Raw genomic sequence first — 12,470 nt, forward strand, 5'->3', positions numbered from 1 at the left:
GGCAGGAAGGTGATGCTTACTGCAAAGACGGGAGAGCAGAGGGAGACGAAGTCAACGAGGTAGGCAGAGGCCAGACTACATGGTAAGAAACTTGGATTCTATTCTAACACTAATGCAAACTCGTTGGACAGTTTTGAGCTGGGGATGACATGTCCTCACATGCATTTTTAAAAGATCACTCTTCCTCCTGAGCAATCTTTTGAAAGTTATGGTAAAGACTAAGACTGGGGGGAGGGTGGTTGACAGGCAACTGTGAAAGGAGGGAGATCAGTTAGAAAGCTACTGCAAGAGTCCAAGCAAGAGGTTGCTGGCTTGGATTGGGTTCATAGTGGTGAAGGCGGAAGTGGGAAGAAGTGATTGGACTCAGAATACACTTTGGTAACAAGCCAATGGGGCTTGCTGATGGATCAGAGATTGGTCAGAGGGGTAGAATCATTTATGACTTCTTTTTGACCTGAGCAACTGGCAACTAGGAGTGCCAATAACTGAGATAGAGAAGCCCAGATGGGAAATGGATTTAGGGGTGAGGGAAGAGGGGAGAAATCAAAAGTTCCACTGGATTTGCCTATTAGATGTTCAATAGCATATGTTTAGGAGACGGGTGGATATGTGAGTCTGGAGATCAGAGGAGTGATTGGGACTGGAACACACATTTGGCAACCCTCAGCACATAGGTAATATTTATAGCCATGAGACTAGTGGAGATCGCCTAGGCAGAAAGGGTAGATATTGGAGAAAAAGGAAGAAAAGGCGGCTGAGGGGTCAGGGAGGAGCGGGCGTCAATAAAAGTAGATGGAGCTAGTGAAGAAGGCTGAGAAAGGGCAGCCAGTAAGGTGGAAGGAACCAAAAGCCAAGAGAAAAGGTGTTTCAAGGAGGAAAGGTCCAATGCTGCAGAGAAAATCAGACAAGAACAAAATTGGCCAGTAGATTTTGCAAGATGGAGACCCTTTCAGTGAGGACCAATGCCTCTGGATTGGAACCAGTTAAAGGGAGAATGGGAGCAAGGATGCGAAGCCTACACAATAGACACGCCTTTGGGGGAGGTTTACCCTAAAGGGGGTGCTAAGCCAAGATAAAGTAGCTAGAGGGGACATGGGCTCAAAGGAGGTGTTTATTTTTTCTTTGTTTTTATTGAAAAAGAAGACATTACAATGTCCTTGCACAGTGTTGGGACTAGTTCAATATTGAGGGTAAGTGATGATTAGACAAGAAGGGACGGGATCCAATGCACCATTGGAGGTGGGGGTCACCTTAGGAGTAGGGACAAGAGAAAAGACAAAATATACGGTTCTGCATGCAGGTAGCAATGCAGATTTGGGAGAGGCAAGTCCCCACCTGCTTACTTCTAATTGCTCAGTAAAATAAGAAACAAGAAGCTAAAACTCAGAGTATTAGCTCACATGGGGTGGGGGTGGGGGGGTGGGCATATCACAGATTTGAGGAGAGACAAGAAAATGAGTGGAATGTGAATTTGCTGGAAGAATAGTGTAGGACTACCACTCATTTTCCCCTGAGAATAAGTGACTCTTAAGGCACTTGCAACAGGATGACAACTAAATATGTTACTGAGAAAGAAACAATAAGAGGGAAAGTTCTTTTGAAGTATGAAATATTTCAAATATCCAGAAGGAATTGAACCAACCTTCATGTACACACTATCCAGATTTAATCAATGTTAAGATTTTGTTTCAAATATCTTTTTAAGAAATAGAACATCACAGTCACAGTTCCTTTAGCACTGTCCATGTCTTTCTTCCAATTCCACATCCTTCTTCCTCTCTCTCTTAAAGCTCATTATCCAAGGATAGAAAGCAGTAGCTTTCCTCTTTCTCCGGGCCTATCTACAGCTCTGTGGTGACTTCGTTCCTCCAAATGCTGTTATTCAAGATTTACCTGTTATCTGGGTTGTCAAGGAGATGACTGCAGGAAGTTCGGAAGACAAAGCTTGGACGCTGACACTGTAGTTGGTACCCGGATGCAAGTCCAAGCACATCTCAGGAGTCTGGCTGCTAGTAGTGATATTAAAACTCATTTCCTGGGCAAACTCCTTCTGATACCATCTCTGGCCCCGAACACGGAACTGAAACACAGAAAAGTTCACTAGGTGGATCGCAGCGTGACAGGCTCTGAATGCCTGGATATTTATCCTTTTTCACGAGCTCTCTTGCTCTCGACTCTAAAGTTCCTTCAAAAAGTGAAATACAACAGTAAGCAAATATCAGTTATAATACCATAAATATTGCAGTCACAATACCATCAGTAAAATAAACGTATTTTTAAATCAAAATGTACAAAAGGCTGAGGGCCCAATACTGAGAACTTTCTCTTTCTTGTTCTCACACATACAAAGCACATGCCCAATGCAAAGTCTCTTGGCAAAGCTGCGGAAGAAAAACCAAAGAACATTCTCCTAGAAGGAAAATTAAGAATCTGAATTAAGGCTTCTCCAAAGCGAGAGCTGAATCAGGACACTCCTAGTTGGTCTCGTCAAACCTGGGGAGGCTTTTTCTCCTCTACCTGCCCCTTCTGACATTCCCCACACTTCGCTGTAACCTCCCAGCACCTAGGCCAATAGACACACTTTTCTTCCTACTTAATTTCTTCTGGTAGCAGCTCATTCATTCCATGGTCCTTCCCTTACTTACTCACAATCACATCTAGTTTCAAAAGTTCCCCTGGGCTCTCTGGGCAACACATTCAGACGCTGGTCAGAGACACTGGTACGGGGAGAGACACACATATGTAAAAGCCATCGGGTCCCTTCCAGGAATCCTGCCTGAACATCAACTGTGCATCAGGCCATGTGCACAAAGAAACCCGCATGGCTTTCTCATCAATCCCCAAGGTTTCTGTCTTCAATTAGGCCGCAGAAGTGCCCATCTTCTTGTTTCTTATTGCAATTGTCACTATAAATTTTCCATTAATCATGGCAGCTATCTAAGTAGGTTTCTAGGTTTGTTGATATTTTTTAAACCTCCTACACAAGACAAACACCCATAAATAGAGTAACTTTCAGTAACTTACAAAATACATCTCTTCTATATCAGCTGTCATCATACTTCTCCATCTCAGGCAGGTTTCATTAAATATCGAAATGTTAGCAATGGTCTGTTTCACTGCAGGGGGAAAAGAAAGAGAAATCAACTTACACCCTATATAAACGCTACCTTTTAATTGAACTGTTTTCCAAGGATACACATTTACATAGGATGATTTCAGCAGAATTTTAATTTAGAAATTAGTGGTAGCTGTCCAAGAAACGCCACTTTTATATTTATGTAAATTCAGTCCCAACGAAAGATTTAAGATAGAAAGATACCCAATCAGAGGATCCCTCTTAAAAAATATTTAAATCTATTCACTGCAAACTCCCTTAGTTTACTAAGTTAAAACTGCAACTCATTGTCCTGACCTCGGACAACCTCATTTATACAAATAAGCATCATTTGAAATTCTGAGCTGAGAGTAACATTTCAGCAGAGAATTGAGAAATGCTCCTAGAGGAACTGAAAAAGGCGATCTCAAGCAGCCAGGCCTTTCACGACGCAAAGGGAGGAGGGGTCCCTCTTGGTTTGGCCCTCCTCATCTCTTAGGATCAAAGAAGCATTTGTTGGCCTCTGCTCAATTTCATGGTAATCAATCCAAAAGATGGTCCAGATCTGGTATAGTGCAATATAGAGGCACATCCCCCAAGCCTTTTTAAAATAAAGACTATTTATTCAAAACTCTGATATCAGAAGTTACTTCCTTCAACAATGACCCCTGTCCCTAAACCAGAAATAATATAGCAGACCTGCTAAGAAGTTTCACAGGAACACTGTGGTGATTAATAAGTGATCAAGGCAACTCCCAAAGCACCTGAGAAAAAGCACTGCCGAGCCTTTATTGAGAAAGCCCCTGGCCGGACAGGTTCCTACGAACGAAGCCAAGCTGGTAGACGTGACCCCTCTTTATGGATTGGGCAGCTCTGCAGAGAGAAAACCTGCTCCACAGGTCACAAGCTCTACTTCAAATGTTGTAACACAGAGCAGTAAAAAAGTAGAGATGATTCACGATAACGCAACCTCCCTGCTCGGAGTAAAGAAGATGGTTTCAGAGATAAGTTACAGCGATCCAAAGAATCTCACATTGAGAAAATTTTCAAAAACCAAATAACTCCAATATTATTTTAAAGAGTTCTAGACCACACAAAAAGGTGGAAAGTTTCCCAATTTATTCGATATGACTAGATAATCCACAATGCCCAGACTGTATGAGGATAGCAGAACCAATCACTAAATACACTATGCCAAACTCACTTCTTAATATAAATACAAAAATCCAAGAAAAATGTTAGCAAATGGATACAGCAGTACCGTCAAAGAACAATGCTCTCTGACCAAGGGAGACATTGCAGGATTACAGAGATGATCATTATTGGGAAAGCTATTAATAGATTGAAAGAGAAAAACCATATGGTTACTTTTATAATCACAATGGCTAATACATTTAATATACATTCCTGACTAAAAATCTTAGTAAACTAGGACTTAATTTGGTAGAAACACATTAATTTAAAAGAGAGTTTATTAGGAAACCACCATACTTAGTGGTAAAACAATGAAGCAATTTCTAGTCAAGTTAAGAAAATACAAGGATGCATGGCCTCATAGCTATTATTTAGCATTAGTCAGAAGATTCTAGACAATGCAGAAAAAGGCAAGGAAAAAAATGAACTATAAATACCAGAAAGAGGGGCCAGCCCGGTGGCGCAGAGATTAAGTTCACACATTCTGCTTCTCAGCAGCCTAGGGTTCGCTGGTTCGGATCCCAGGTACAGACACAGCACCACTTGACAAAAGCCATGCTGTGGTGGCATCCCACATATAAAGTAGAGGAAGATGAGCATGGATGTTAGCTCAGGGCCAGTCTTCCTCAGCAAAAAAAAAAGGATTGGCAGCAGATGTTAGCTCAGGGCTAATCTTCCTCAAAAACCACCCCTCCCCCAAAAAAAATATACCAGAAAGAAAGAGAACAAATGAGGCCACTGCCAGTAAATCTAAGAGAATCAACTGAAACACAAATATAAAATTGTTTGAAAACAATAGAAAAACAAATACAAATAACAGGAGTTTGTCAAAGGGCACCCAAATATAAGAACATAGAAAGACAAATCATTTTCTATACATCTGCAAGAACAAGTATGGTAGGCTGAATAATGGCCCCCCAAAGGTGTGCACATCCTAGTGCCTAGAATCTGTAATCCTGTTACCTTACTGAAGGACTTTGCAAATGTGATTAAGATAGGGAGAGTATACTGGATTATCCTGTGGGCCCAATGCTGTGACAAAGGTCCTTATAAGAGGGAGACAAGAAGATCAGGGTCAGAGAGATTTAAGGACAAAAGCAGAAGTTAAACTGATGAGCTTCAAAGGTGGAGGATGGGACCACAGCAAAGGTATGTAGGCAGGCTCTAGAAACCAGAGAGGGCAAGGAAACAGATTCTCCCCTGGAGCTCCCAGAATGAACACAGGCCTGCTGACACTTTGATTTTAACCCAGTGAAACTGATTTGGACTTCTGACCACCAGAACTGTAAGACAGTAAATTCGTGTTGTTAGAAGCCACTAAATTTGCAGTAATTTGTCACATATTAGCCATAGGAAACTAAAACAATAAATAAAATACAATTGAAACATTAAAAGATGCCTATTCACAAGAGAAGAAACCAAGAAAAACTACAAATACCTAGAAATAAGTCTAACTAGAAATATCCAAGACTTACATGGTTTTTTAAAAGCATTTTTTCTGAAGGACATAAAATAAAAGAATAAAGAAAGAAATGCCACATCCTTAATGGAAAGACTCAAAAGTGAAAAGACATCAATTCTCCACCTGTTAATCTAGAAATGGAATATACTTCCACTGGCAATTCCAATGGAGCTTCTTGAAACATGCTAAGTTTACACACTCATTCAATGAGTATTTAGAAAGTTCTTACCATGCACCAGACATGCTTTAGGGGGTGAGGATAAAGAGGAGAGAAAACAAAGTCCCTGTACCTAATGAAATCCATTCTACTGAGAAATGCAGAAAATAAACAGTAAACAAATAAATAAAAATTATAATCCTGTGCTCTGGTAAAGACTATGATGAGAAGCATTGTATGAGGATAGAAAGGATGGTTAGGGAAGGCCCTCTGTGGAGGTCTACGGAGCACAGACCTGAAGGACATGAGTCAGCAAGCCACCAAGAGTGGAGGAAGAGGGCTGAGACAGAAGACGCTCCAAGGTCAAAGTCCCAGACGCAGGCATCAGCTTGGCACACTCAATGAACAGAAAGCAATTACTGCTAATTTTCTTTGGGCAGATTAATGAGAATAGCAAGAAATTGAAATAAAAATATTGCAAGAGGACATAACCAGGTATCAGTGTTTCTCAACCTTTTTTCATTATAGCCCCACAAGGACCCTTTTTAAACATTTTTTTCCTAATCTTTCACCTTCTATAAAATTTTAATACCACAGGGACCAGCCCCGTGGCCAGGTGGTTAAGTTCGCACACTCCACTTTGGCAGCCTGGCGTTCACCGGTTTGGATCCTGGATGTGGACCTACACACTGCTCATCAAGCCATGCTGAGGCAGCATCCCACATGAAAGAACTAGAAAGACCCACAACTAGAATATACAACTATGTACTGGGGAGCTTTGGGCAGGAAAAAAAAAAAGAGGAAGATTGACAACAGATGTTAGTTCAGGGCCAATCTTCCTCATCAAAAAGCACACCTTAAAAAAAAATTTAATACCACAGATACGCTGTATGCTTCTCATGTACTATATGTTTATCTATGCTTCATACAAAAAAAGAATAATATTTTTTGCCCCTCAAGTTTTGCCCCCTTATGGGTGCTTGCACCCCACCAGGAACACTAGAGTAATTAGACAGTTTGTTCCTAGCAAAGAAAGAAACAAATAGACCAATGGAACAGAGTAGAATCCAGAAATCAATCTATCTATGCATGGGAATTTACGTAAGAGTGGAATTTCAAATCAGCGGGAAATAAACTGAGTTGGGAAATAGTTGGGAATAGAGATAAAGTAATATTAGATTCCTACCTTGATAGACAAAAATGATTCTGGCTGTATTAAATTTTTTTTTTTAAGATTCAGTATTTTCATGATGTATTGTAACCATCACCATTATCTAATTCAATAACATTTCAGCACCCCAAAAAGAAACCCCATACCATTAAGCATTCACTTCCCATCTCCCCTTCCCCAGCCCCTGGCAAGCACAAATCTACTTTCTTGTCTCTATGGATTTGCCTAGTCTGGAAATTTCTTATAAACGGAATCAAATACTATGTGGCCTGGGTCACAAAGCTTGGGCTCTTCCCTTCTACTAAATACCGTGACCACCCTTCTCCTCCCACCCCCCACCCCCACACAGCTCTTCTCTTGCCCCTCGGGGAGGCCTTCTCCCTGGTGTTCAAGCTGTATAAGCAGGTGATCACAAAAGCCTTGGGGGCAGCCAGGTCCAGGTTCAAATTCTGGCTCTGTCTTGGACAATTTACTCATTTTTCCTGCTCTTGCCTTCTGACAATTCTTTGTTGTTAATTTTTTAAAATAAATTTTCAACTTTAGAACAGTTTTAGATTTACAGAAAAACTGCAAATTAAATTTTTTAACTAAAAAATATGTTAGAGGGGCCAGCCCCATGGCGTAGTGGTTAAGGTTCAGGTTTGGCATGCTACGCTTCCGCAGCCCAGGTTTCCAGGCTCAGGCCCTGGATGCAGACCTGCACCACTTGTCACGCCATGCTGTGGTGGCATCCCACATATGGAATAGAAGAAGACTGACACAGATGTTAGTTTAGGGCTAATCTTCCACAAGCAAAAAGAAAAAAGAAAAAAAAGAGGAAGATTGGCAACAGATGTTAGCTCAGAACAAATCTTCCTCAACAACAACAAAAGATACTAGAAAAGAATATAGAAAAATAGTTCTGTAATCTTGGGTAGGAAAGAAATAATAAGAAAACTGAAGATATTGTTTTGAATTTGACTAAATAAAATCTTAAATTTTCTTTACGGCAAAATATATAACAATCCTTAAGTTTGAAAGACAAACAACAAACTGGGGGAAAAATTGTAACATTTGAAAAAGTTGATGGCACTGATGTCTAAAGAGCAGTTCCCATGAAGAAAAATACCACCACCAACATACAAAAAGAAGCAATAACCGGAAAAAGAGATTCATAGGAGAAGTGTAATAGGCCATTCGATAGTCAAAGAGATACAAATTAAAACAAAATAAAATACGCTTTTCACTTACCTGGCTCTCAAACATTAAAAAATTATCAAAATCAGTGTTGGTGAGGATCTTGGGAAACAAGTGTGCGTGTAAACTGATACAATCTTTGTGGAGAGAAATTTATGAGGCTCTTTATCTCAGCAATTCCACTCTTAAGACTCATTCTACAGAAATGCTCTGCCTAAGTTTGCAAAAACAGCACATTTCATCAAACCTAAGACACCATTCTTGTAAGACGCACCATTAGTTTGTCTTATTAAGAAAGAAAAAATCCTGCCAAGTAAATTGTAAGAAAATAATCATTTTCTTCTCTCTCAGAATTCTTCTATACTAATTGAAAGAGCTCTTTCATACCTATAGAGACATGAAAATTTTATCATCATAAAACAAAAATACAAGCAAAAGTGATGGAGACACTCCTAAAGTTTCTTCATATTCAGTATACAACACTTCTCACTTTTCAATTAAGAGTTCTTGATATCTGTATTTTTCCACACAATATCATCCTACATGCTATGCAGAGTTTTGGTGAGGCAGCATTTCTTAAAAGTGTGCTTACTTTCTCCAGGATTTTCTTGCAAACCACTGACGCCCATTCTGATGCTGACATTTGCTTTTATACATTGCTGTTTCATTTCCCATGGTTTTCTACATACACAATAACTTTTGTTTCAAAGTCAAAGTATAGTGTAACCTTTTTGAAAAACTTTTAATAGGCAATTAAACCCCAAACCTTAATAGTACCACTAATGTCCATAACTAAATAAAAGTAACAACACTGTTGTAGCTATGACCGATTTAATGCATACCTGAGTAATGACGATTATGTTCACGGCAGCCACCTGACTGTGTAACAATTGTGCGATTTCATAGATATTAAAATGTGAAAAAAATGTGCATCTGAGAATCAATGAAACATAATATATACAAGTATATTAACAGCAGCATTGCCTGTAATAAAAATTCTAAGGGAAAGAAAACCCTAAATCTCCTTCCATAGTGGATAAGTTAATTAGTGTACCTATTATGCTTCCCTCAAAGAGAACGAGGCGACCTTATATGAACTGGTATGGAAATATGTCCACAGGATATTGCAAAGGCAAAAATAAAAATAAAATAAAAAAGCAGGATGAAGAATGATACGTATGTAATGATTCCATTGGTTTTTAAATGTACACACATATGCACACGTAATGTTACAGTAGTGGTGGGTCTGCAATTCCTTCTGCTCACAGGAACGTCTCACCGACTGGTTCAATTCAGTTCCACCTCGGTCAGAGAGTGACTCTCACTCTAAGTCCCCTTCCCTCCGTGCAAGGGGCTTACAGTTTGAACCACAGGCAGGTTGAAGCCAGGATGAGGTCACTGGGGAGAAAAGGATCCCGGATAGAGGACAGCTAGTTCTGCGTCCCGTCCTATGCTGCTCTCTGATCCTTTGGAAAGTACAAGCCCTGTCTCTCATACAAATACTCCTTCTCCAGTTCATTGTTAGCAGTCACTCTGCCTTCTCTCTCTCTCCTTTCCCCACCCAGAAGGCCAATCTAATCTAGAATCCTGAAGTTGAAAATCCAGACCCGCAAGAATGCCTCAGAGAAAATTTGCCTCTTAGTTGATCAAATTCTTTGTAACTTTGTTTCTGCTTCATTAATGTAAGGGAGCAACTCTGGGCAAAATCAATCATTACTTCCTCTGTGCCCCCACAGTACCCTGCAAATCCCTCAATTACACTTTATGCATTGCGTTATTATTGGTCCTTGCCTATCGCCCCATTGAACTGAGGCCTTCTTGAGGGGTAGACTATGTCTTGCTCATCTTTGTACTCCCAGTGTCCAGGACAGTGGCAGGCACAGCATTCCTAGTTGTTTAAATGCAAACAATCAGCGATAAGGGGCAAGTCAAGCAACTGAAATCATATTAGCCCAATGGAATACAGGTAGTGCTCTGATTAAGACATGGTATGTATTTAATCTAGAAGAGGAGTTACACCCTCCATCAGTATAACAAAAATACAGGGAGTATGTAACAAATGTCATAAAGTAAGTTTAAGTAATAGTTAACATTTGATAGATGCTTATTTTATGTCAGGTATTGTGCTGGTTCTCCATAACCCATGCAGTCTCACTGAATTCTCAAATACTGAAAAGGGACCTGGTATATCAGAGTACGGACAACAAGCAAAGGATGAAATGTCTATGAGACTTTATTCAGTGGTAGGAGGAAGGCACTGCTTCTGAGAAAGAAAAGGATTAATAGCGAGGAATTGGTGTCCTTTGGAGACTAAGTGGTGATGGTAAAAAGAAGCAAGGGGGAAATGCAAGATCCTACAAGATAAAAGAGAACCCCAAAACAGAAGAACACACAACTCATCTCCACCCTCACCAAAAATTAACAAAAATATCCTTTAAAGAAACTGTACTTTGGGGGCTGGCCTGGTGGTGCAGTGGTTAAGTTCATACGCTCCACTTCTCGGCAGCCCGAGGTTTGCCAGTTCGGATTCCGGGTGCAGACATGGCACCACTTGGCACGCCATGTTGTGGTAGGCGTCCCACATATAAAGTAGAGGAAGATGGGCACGGATGTTAGCTCAGGGCTAGGCTTCCTCAGGAAAAAAAGAGGAGGACTGGCAATAGTTAGCTCAGGGCTAATCTTCCTCCAAAAAAAAAAAAAAAAAGAAACTGCACTTCAGTCACAGACAGAAGAGGGCACTCTTAACCTAAAAATCTTATTAACCATCCTAAACTACCAATTCCGTCCATGGGATTAATAGACAAAAGCAGTGTGCATTAAAATACAAGAAGATTATAATCAAAACATTTTAGCTTGTGAAAAACTCCATTTTTTTTAAACCCACAAACTAGGGGGGAAAAAAACCCTGTAACACAATAAACTGAAATAAATAACTTAAATAAGCAGTGAGGGTAGGAAGAAAACTTACGTCAGAAACTCAAAAACTAAGAAGAGAAATGGACAGAAAGCAGGGAGGAAATGAAACAAAAATGACTGAATTCAGAAAAGAAACAAAAGAAGAAGACAAATTTATGTCAGAAGTAATGTCAAAATGTTACGGTGCTGAAAGAAGAATAGATTAGAATTAAGATTTAATAAGGAACACTGAAGAAATACAGGAAAACAACCAAAAAGAATAAAAATGAGATTAAAAAGGATCAAAAATAAAGCAGTTGAAATGGAATATAGGCAAAGATCCAACATATGTATAATTAAAGTCTCTAAAGAAGAAAAACACTGAAACAGAATTAATACTTAGAACTATAATCCAAGATAACTTTATAAAAATAAAAAGACCTGAATATAAATACTGAAAGGACCCATTGGATACCTGAGAAAGCTCACTCAGAACAATCAACCCTAAGACTTATCCAAGTGAAACTATTGGACTTTGAAGATAAAGAAAAAATCCTCAGCATCTCCACTCAAATAAATACACAAATAAGATCTAAAGGCAAAAGAATTAAGCTTCACCAGACTTCTCAAAAGTTATATAAAAAGCAAGGCAACAAAAGAACTGAATTTTAAGGGAACTCAAACCAAGAAAGTGTGAACCAAGATTTTTATATCCAGCCAAGTTATCTTTCAAGTATCAAGGCCATAAGGAAACAGTTTGAAACATGCAATAAGTCAGAGAATACTGTACTGTTGAAGAATTTACTAGAAGATGAGCTTCATCCAAGAAATAACCAGAGAAACTTCAGCAAAGACTGATGGTGAGCATCTGATATATTAAATTGTAGATCTAAGATGAAAGCAAAGGCAAGGCAAGGTGGAAGAATAAAATACAGATGGTGTGTTCTGATAAAGTAGAAATAAGGCAACTGAAAAATTTGGAAGAGACAGGATAAAAAGAAAGAAAAACAGAATAGACTAATTTGAATGCATACAGGTAATAAGTGCAATTAAAGTATGTCATTAAAAACTGATAAACCAGGGGCCGGCCCAGTGGCACAGCGGTTAAGTGCTTCGGTGGCCCGGGGTTCACCGGTTCGGATCCCAGGTGCAGACATGGCACCACTTGACAAGCCATGCTGTGGTGGGCGTCCCACATATAAAGTAGAGGAAGATGGGCACGGATGTTAGCTCAGGGTCAGTCTTCCTCAGCAAAAAGAGGAGGATTGGCAGCAGTTAGTTCAGGGCTAATCTTCCTAAAAAACAAAAACTGATAAATCAG

General features: G+C 39.7%; 1 protein-coding gene across 8 annotated transcripts in view; it reads right to left on the reverse strand.

The window, feature by feature from the left end:
* SUSD1 (sushi domain containing 1) overlaps window positions 1–12,470 on the reverse strand; it is a 183,105-nt gene that overhangs the window by 91,342 nt on the left and 79,293 nt on the right. For all 8 annotated transcript variants that reach the window (XM_070251350.1, XM_070251347.1, XM_070251348.1 and 5 more), the window contains 2 exons: window positions 3,025–3,116; window positions 1,894–2,080 (listed from right to left, as the gene is read on the reverse strand). In XM_070251350.1, coding sequence (XP_070107451.1) covers window positions 1,894–2,080; window positions 3,025–3,116 — 279 coding nt within the window. The remainder of the gene's footprint in view (window positions 1–1,893; window positions 2,081–3,024; window positions 3,117–12,470) is intronic.

Source organism: Equus caballus, chromosome 25 (assembly GCF_041296265.1).
Source record: "Equus caballus isolate H_3958 breed thoroughbred chromosome 25, TB-T2T, whole genome shotgun sequence".
Classification (NCBI taxonomy): Eukaryota; Metazoa; Chordata; class Mammalia; order Perissodactyla; family Equidae; genus Equus; species Equus caballus.